At 45.3% G+C, this 8,564-nt stretch overlaps 1 protein-coding gene across 1 annotated transcript; it reads right to left on the reverse strand.

Moving 5' to 3' along the window:
* Nucleotides 1-6,308: 6,308 nt before the first annotated feature.
* LOC143768696 (uncharacterized) lies at nt 6,309-8,025 on the reverse strand. Its single transcript, XM_077257376.1, has 5 exons — nt 7,549-8,025; nt 7,398-7,458; nt 7,234-7,317; nt 6,840-7,032; nt 6,309-6,680 (listed from the first exon to the last, which is right to left on the reverse strand). The coding sequence occupies exons 2-5, from the start codon at nt 7,455-7,457 to the stop codon at nt 6,520-6,522; spliced, it is 498 nt and encodes a 165-aa protein (XP_077113491.1). The 5' UTR covers nt 7,458; nt 7,549-8,025; the 3' UTR covers nt 6,309-6,519.
* Between the last annotated feature and the right edge of the window lie 539 nt (nt 8,026-8,564).

Genomic DNA, 8,564 nt, shown 5'->3' on the forward strand with positions numbered 1-8,564 from the left:
AAATGGAATGCTCCAAAGGAAATAACTAGTGTTAGGAATAATACATCTTTCCCTTGCACATTTTTCCTTTCTATACTTTATATTATGTAACGTATAAGAATATTTAGCATGCTAAGAATCATATACAAACAAAATATAACAATGTCCTTTTTAAGGCTTTTTATTTATGAGTTTATATCCACTCTCTCTGTTCAAGAACAAGCTTAGAGTGATTTTTCCACAATTGACATTTTTAATCTATCCACAAAATAAGTTAAATATGTCTCTATTGCTTTCGGCCCATCTATAGGACTCCTCTTTTTTCTTTCTTTGGGATCCCAAACTCTCTATTATTCATCTCTGCTTCACCGTTGTGAAGAGGAATTTTAAAGGGAATCTGTCACCTATTTTTTTGTATATAAGCTTCGGCCACCGCCATCAGGGGCTTATCTACAGCATTCTGTGAGGCTACTTTCACATTAGCGTTTGAATCTGCAGCGTTTAATCCGCAAACGGAAGGACACGAAAAACGCATGAAAACGCGTGTAAACGCAGCGTTTTTAAAACGCTTACGGTTACCGCATGCGTCATTAAAACGCAGCGTTTACATGCTTTTGCTTGCGTTTTCTATGCGTTTGCGTTTTTTGTGCGCATGGCGCAAAATTTCACCAGAGAAAAATTCTAGATGCAAGAACCAGCCAATGGGACTACAGAGGGCGTGTATTATGTGAAATCTATATATAGACCCTAGGACAGCTGAAATCTTCAGATTTTGCTCCTGTGTCCTGTGAGAAGATGGATCTTCACATGGATAGCTATTACTTTAAACTGGATCTGAGCATCAAGATTTTTCTGGCATGTGCGTTTGCTTGGGAGCAACACCGAAACCGGGAAAGACAGAGAAGGACAAGGCGTAGGCGGTTTTGGCAACACCCCATTGTAGAACTGCGGGAGAGCCGTGGTACATATCACACCCTGTATGGCGAGCTCAATGAGAACCCAGAAAAATTCCCAGAATATACCAGGATGTCACAAGACTCTTTCCGGGATTTGCTTGATCGTGTCCAAGGAGCCATCCGGAGACAGGACACACAGCTCCGTAGAGCCATTCCACCAGCGGAACGTCTCCTGGTTACCTTAAGGTACGTAATAATTCTAAACAAAAGCTAACCAAAATTTTTTGCAGGTCTGATGTTTTTTTGCCTATTTTGTAAATTATTTATTCTTACTACAGATTTCTTGCAACTGGAGAGAGCTTGTCATCCCTTCATTTCCAGTACCGCCTTGGGATTTCCACGCTCTCCGGAATTGTTTTTGAAACCTGCCGGGCTTTATGGACCATTCTCCGTGAGGAATTTATACCCATACCCACGGAGGACATGTGGAAAGAAATTGCTGACAAATTTTGGACTGTTTGTGATTTTCCCAACTGTTTGGGTGCGGTGGATGGGAAGCACATCCGGATTACCAAACCAGCCAGAACGGGATCACAGTTCTTCAACTACAAAAAATATTTTTCTGTAGTTCTTATGGCAATAGCCGATGCGGACTGTCGCTTCATTGCTGTGGACATTGGTGCTTTTGGCCGTGGCAACGATTCACAGACTTTTAAAACCTCTGATATGGGCCGACGTGTTTATGGCAAAAATTTTAATTTCCCACAGCCACGACCACTCCCCTACACTCAAGGCCCACCGCTGCCATTTGTAATGGTTGGGGATGAGGCCTTTCAGATGAGTGAAAATCTCCTGAAGCCCTATTCAAGTTGGGACTTGAACCGCACAAAACGGATCTACAACTACAGACTAACCAGGGCACGCAGAACAGTAGAGTGTGCCTTTGGGATTATGGTGTCCAAATGGCGCATTCTAGCAACTGCAATAAATCTAAAAATGGAGACAGTGGATGAGGTAGTTAAAGCCTGTGTGGTTCTCCACAATTTCATTCTGGCTAAGGAGCGACACACCATAGAACTTGATGAACCTGTTGCCAACCCTTTGCCTGATTACCGTCATCATCCGCTGCGGTCAACAGTTGAAGTAGGCCACATGCGGGACCAATTTGCAGCGTTTTTTGATTCTGACATTGGACGTGTGCCATGGCAGGACAATATGGTGTAAAATGTACTGCTGGTTTCGGGTCTGCAAATTTATGTTTGGAATGTTAATGTTTTTTCAAATAAAATAATTGTGTTTTACTTTCTTCACCATGTCTCCTATCTATTTCCTTAACAAACCACTTTGGGTTTTTGGGCTTAGGTTGTTGACGTGAGTCCTGTCTTGGTTCACCATTAGCTTTTTGCCGCAGACTGTATAGACGATGTCCGTTATTGTCGCAGTATTTGTCCAGTACTTAACATCAGTATTTGTAAGCCTAAACCAGGAGCGGTAGTTAAATGCTTTTAGTGGTGCATATCTGTTTAATGTACTTTTCCTCACATAGTTCCACTCCAGGTTTAGGCTTACAAATAGTGCTGTAAAATACAGAGCGAATACTGACAGTGTGATGGCAGCCTACACCAGAGATCTATAGTCATCAAGTCACGTGTCTGAACTAATGAATTCATGATGCTATTTGCTCTTGAATTCATTTTTCCTGACACTTGTCCGGGTGAGTATAGATATGCCATGTACATTGTTCCTTCACTTTGTGTGAAATATATGTATATGTACCAATAAGATAAAATGGAGGTAATACAATGCATTTCGAAAATCAGCAGGTCAGGGGTCATAAATAATGTTTCGGATAAGAAAGGACCTGTTGAGTATAGTTGTGCTGTGTATTACCACCATTTTGTCTTCTGTGTGCGACCAAAAGTCACGGAGTAAACAGAAAGAACTGTTTTTGGAGAAAATACAAGTGTTATTTTTGGGGGCAACCTCATATCTCTCAACCAAACACACCAAGCTTCAGTGTTCTGCTAAGTAGGTACTGGAGGTTGGAGGTGGCCCCCAAAAATGTGTTTGACGCATAATTTGTTATTGGCGCAGGCTGTGTGGTGACGGTGGCGAAATACACAATTAACCAAACCTTATTGGGGCAAAAAACACAGGTTTATTAAACACACACAAACCAAAAAATTAACTGCGCCTGCTTGGGGTTGAGTGCCGATATTGTGGGGTGTTGAGTAGTGAGGTCTGGCTTATTACTGTAGCCGACATAGGGGTGGCAGGAGAAGGCGCTATGAAACTACTGGGGTCAGGATATTCAGGGATAGGGCTAGACACATGAGAGGGTTGAGACACACTGGAAGGGTGAGACAAACCAGACATTACAGACACATTGGGAGGTGAGGGGGGAGGGATAGCTATGGTTTTTTGTTTTTTTTTGCCTTTCCCCTTTCTTGTTTTGCGCGGGCACGTTGTCGTGGTGGCAGGGAACGCCAGGGCAGGGTCCGTCAACGGCAGTCTGGTGGTGGTGGTGCCAGGAAACGCCAGGGCAGGGTCCGGCAATGGCAGTCTGGTAGTGGTGGTGCCAGAGAACGCCAGGGCAGTGTCCGGCAATGGCAGTCTGGTAGTGGTGGTGCCAGAGAACGCCAGGGCAGGGTCCGGCAACGGCAGTCTGGTAGTGGTGGTGCCAGAGAACGCCAGGGCAGGGTCCGGCAACGGCAGTCTGGTAGTGGTGGTGCCAGAGAACGCCAGGGCAGGGTCCGGCAACGGCAGTCTGGTAGTGGTGGTGCCAGAGAACGCCAGGGCAGGGTCCGGCAACGGCAGTCTGGTAGTGGTGGTGCCAGAGAACGCCAGGGCAGTGTCCGGCAATGGCAGTCTGGTAGTGGTGGTGCCAGGAAACACCAGGGCAGGGTCCGGCGGCGGCAGTCTGGTAGTGGTGGTGCCAGGAAACACCAGGGCAGGGTCCGGCGGCGGCAGCATGCTGGTGGCAGTGGAGGAGGGCCAAGCAGGAGCAGCAGTTGTCATGGTGGTGGCGGTGGGCTGACCCACTGCACTGGGCATGGTGGTGGTGCTATAATACGGTCCGGAAGTGTTTGGAATGGAGGTGGCCGTGCAGTGGTATGCAGCAGATGTCGGCATTGATGTAAAGCGTGACAGTGTGGGCACTGTTGGAAATGCCCCCACTGTCTGCTGAAAATACCGACTCTGCTGCATAGCCTGCACGTAAGCAGCATTGCAGGCCTGCATAATAGTAATCTGGAGCTCAGGACTAAGGTGTTCCGACATGCCCTGTTCTATCTGATTAAAAAAATGATGTGCTGGCCTCTGGAGGTCGGCTTTCACTTGGGCAAGGGCTGTGGTTACCTCCTGGATACATGTGCTCATATGACGAATGGCAGTATCCAGTCGGTCACCCATCGCCTTGAGTCCCTCATGGAAGACCGAGCTCAAGTGCAAAAACTCGGGCATGAGTGACCTGTCCGCGGCCCTCTGCCGCTGCCGGGAGGAGCCCATAAAAAATTGGCTAGAGGCAGAGGACTGGGGAAGGGGAACATCTGATGGACCAGCTTCCTGGTCTCCAGGTTGTGTGGCAGGCCCACTTGCTGCAGCGCTGGAGGATGGCTGGGACGGGTCCGTGGCTGACTGATGAAGGACCGCTCCAGAACCTGGGCCAACAGTGGAGCTCCAAGTGCTGCGGAAAAAAAAAAAAAATATATTACAAAACATTTACAAAAAGATAACTGAACAGTTAGATACACATTCAGATAGGGAAAGGTCACACTACTATTTGTAGTGAATTTTACATCAGAATTTTCAAGCCAGGAGTTCAACAGTAGGAATAAAAGTTTCATAAAACAACATGCTATACTTCTGCATGCATCGACCAGTCCTTGGGGATTACAAAAACTGATGTAAACTATGAAGAGACGATGGAGGCAATACAAGCCATATCTCTATACAAGGTATTGGTAAGCCAAAACCTGGAGAGGAACTATGTGAGGGAAAGTATTCAAAGAACACGTACCCCACTGCTGCATCTATCAATCAATCAAGGTTTCGGATTACAAATACTGATGGGAAATACGAATTGACGACAGAGGACATACAAGCCACCTGTATACTCACCAGGACAAGTGTCAGGAAAAATGAATTGATGAGCCATTGGCATCCTGAATTCATTATTTCTGACACCTAACTTGCTGAGTATAGATCTGTTGTGCAGGCTGCCATCACACTCTCAGTATTTGATCAGTATTTCAAATCAGTATTGGTATGCCAAAACCTGGAGAGGAACTATGTGAGGGAAAGTATTCAAAGAACACGTACCCCACTGCTGCATCTATCAATCAATCAAGGTTTCGGATTACAAATACTGATGGGAAATACGAATTGACGACAGAGGACATACAAGCCACCTGTATACTCACCAGGACAAGTGTCAGGAAAAATGAATTGATGAGCCATTGGCATCCTGAATTCATTATTTCTGACACCTAACTTGCTGAGTATAGATCTGTTGTGCAGGCTGCCATCACACTCTCAGTATTTGATCAGTATTTCAAATCAGTATTGGTATGCCAAAACCTGGAGAGGAACTATGTGAGGGAAAGTATTCAAAGAACACGTACCCCACTGCTGCATCTATCAATCAATCAAGGTTTCGGATTACAAATACTGATGGGAAATACAAATTGACGACAGAGGACATACAAGCCACCTGTATACTCACCAGGACAAGTGTCAGGAAAAATGAATTGATGAGCCATTGGCATCCTGAATTCATTATTTCTGACACCTAACTTGCTGAGTATAGATCTGTTGTGCAGGCTGCCATCACACTCTCAGTATTTGATCAGTATTTCAAATCAGTATTGGTATGCCAAAACCTGGAGAGGAACTATGTGAGGGAAAGTATTCAAAGAACACGTACCCCACTGCTGCATCTATCAATCAATCAAGGTTTCGGATTACAAATACTGATGGGAAATACGAATTGACGACAGAGGACATACAAGCCACCTGTATACTCACCAGGACAAGTGTCAGGAAAAATGAATTGATGAGCCATTGGCATCCTGAATTCATTATTTCTGACACCTAACTTGCTGAGTATAGATCTGTTGTGCAGGCTGCCATCACACTCTCAGTATTTGATCAGCATTTCAAATCAGTATTGGTATGCCAAAACCTGGAGAGGAACTATGTGAGGGAAAGTATTCAAAGAACACGTACCCCACTGCTGCATCTATCAATCAATCAAGGTTTCGGATTACAAATACTGATGGGAAATACGAATTGACGACAGAGGACATACAAGCCACCTGTATACTCACCAGGACAAGTGTCAGGAAAAATGAATTGATGAGCCATTGGCATCCTGAATTCATTATTTCTGACACCTAACTTGCTGAGTATAGATCTGTTGTGCAGGCTGCCATCACACTCTCAGTATTTGATCAGTATTTCAAATCAGTATTGGTATGCCAAAACCTGGAGAGGAACTATGTGAGGGAAAGTATTCAAAGAACACGTACCCCACTGCTGCATCTATCAATCAATCAAGGTTTCGGATTACAAATACTGATGGGAAATAATGACCAACAACAAATTGCATTATACACCATTTTTTTTTCTTTTTTAACCAATATACTTACGTTCTTCGTGCAAGGACTGGTCTCAAAAACGCAAGGATGCGGTGGTACTTGTATTTGCGTATCCTTGCTGCAGAACCACTTGGAAGCCGGCTCTCTTGGCGCAGGTCCTTGTTGAAGCGGTCCTTCATCGATCTCCAACGTGTTTTCACTTTTGACACTGTTGGCAAAACAAAACATAATAGTTAGGACAATGGTCTTTTGACCATGGTCACACAACTGTATGTGCTGTGAAAAAGTAATGACTTTCTGACATCATACACAGTTGTGTGAGCATGGCCAAGGTATTGACTACATCACACTGCATTGCGATACTTACCAAATGCAGAACGGACCCGAGCCGGGGCATTGGCCCAGCCATCCCACAACGCTGCGGCCACCTCATTCCAAAGCCTCCGGATCGTCACATTGTTGGCGTGCAGTGGATCCCTGGTGTCCCACAATGCGACTCGCTCGTGAACCAGGGAGATGAGGTGTTCATTCTCAATTAGGTCCTCATCCTCCTCTGGAACCTAACAACAAAAAGGACATTAATATTGGAGGCATTCACATACGGAAGACAGAAAACAGAATCAGAGGAATGGCATGAATATTGAAATAAAAAAAAACACTGGTGCTGAAGCCAAAGGGAAAGAAAGAGAGAAGTAGAAAGAAATGAAGATTCCAGAATTATAAAGTGAGGATACAATACACATTCAGCCAGCTATACTTACACGATGCCGCCGTGTTGCCCGGCCGTGACTACGCTGCTCCTGCCCAGTCTCCTGCTCAGTGTCTTCCGCTGTAGAAGAAGTGGTCTGAAAAAGGGAAAATATACATTGTCATATGTGTAGATGTGACAGTGAATACTTACCAATCTGAGGAGGTGAATACTCACTTCGCTGACATGTTCCCCTTGTGCAGGCCCAGGCGTTTCCTCATCAGAAGCAGAAGACATTCTGATGTGTGCAGAAAGAAAGGAATGACAGAAATTAGGGCACATAGACACAGATTATAGAAAAGAAATGCTTTGGATAGGATATACTCACATAGTTCTGAGGCTTGTTTGCTGATCCAAGGGGCTGTGGGGCGTCTCGTCTGCAAGGCAGTCTGCTGACTAGTGACCTGCAAATGTCCACTTCCTCCCTTTATCACCTTCTATGTGGGGGGTGGCTTATCAGTGTCTAGACATGTTTTTCTCAATTGAGACGCATGCGTCGGCAAACGCAAGCAAACGCATGTACTGGAAAACGCATGCGTTTACATAGACTACAATGCGTTTTTTGGGCGCAAACCTTGCGCAATCAGCCGCATGCGTTTCCAGGCGGCAAATTGACGCCTCTAAAAATTACTACATGTTGCATTTCCGCGCCAAGACGCAGACGGCTAGACGACGCATGCGTCGTCAAACGCGGCAAAACGCGAACATAGAAAAACGCATGCGTCGATAATGTTAAAGATAGGAATACACAACGCATGCAGATATTTGCGGAAGAAACGCTGCGGACACAACCGCAAATGTGAAAGCGGCCTAATGCTGTAGATAAGCCCCCAATGTAACTTGAAAGATAAGAAAAACAAGCTAGATTATACTCACCAGGGGCGGTCCGGTGCGGTCCGATGGACGTCCTCTTCCTTCCTTCTGTTGCTGCTCCTGCGCAGGCGTACTTTATCTGCCCTGTTGAGGGCAGCCTAAAGTACTGCAGTGTGCAGGCGCTGGGCTTCTCGGACCTTTCCCGCGTCATTAATAGGCTGAGAACCAGATCCTCTGCATTCCTTGGGTGAACATTGCCACATACAGATTATATTTTTTTGCACTGGTGTTCCACACGGCCAATCCCTGATTGAAGGCTGGCTGTCTCATTTGGCATTATTGCACCTGTGCAGTTGCCATTTTACTTGGGTTCACTGCACCCTGTTAGTGCATTTGTATTGAGGTCCAGTTAGACAGGTAAGCATCTCTGCCTATTTTTGTTTTTTATTGCTGTAATTTGACTGATCCGATGAAGAAATTGATCTTACCACTTTTACGGTGAACCTTGCAAAAACTATACAGTATATAAAA

The sequence above is a fragment of the Ranitomeya variabilis genome, chromosome 1, assembly GCF_051348905.1.
Source record: "Ranitomeya variabilis isolate aRanVar5 chromosome 1, aRanVar5.hap1, whole genome shotgun sequence".
Taxonomy (NCBI): Eukaryota; Metazoa; Chordata; class Amphibia; order Anura; family Dendrobatidae; genus Ranitomeya; species Ranitomeya variabilis.

Excerpts from the sequence above, each read along its gene's own strand:
- LOC143768696 (XM_077257376.1), bottom strand. The coding sequence starts at position 7,457 with ATGTCTTCTGCTTCTGATGAGGAAACGCCTGGGCCTGCACAAGGGGAA. Across the intron at positions 7,318-7,397 it reads AAGGGGAACATGTCAGCGAA|ACCACTTCTTCTACAGCGGA; the intron begins GTGAGTATTCAC and ends TCCCTTTTTCAG. Across the intron at positions 7,033-7,233 it reads GGGCAACACGGCGGCATCGT|GTTCCAGAGGAGGATGAGGA; the intron begins GTAAGTATAGCT and ends TTTTGTTGTTAG.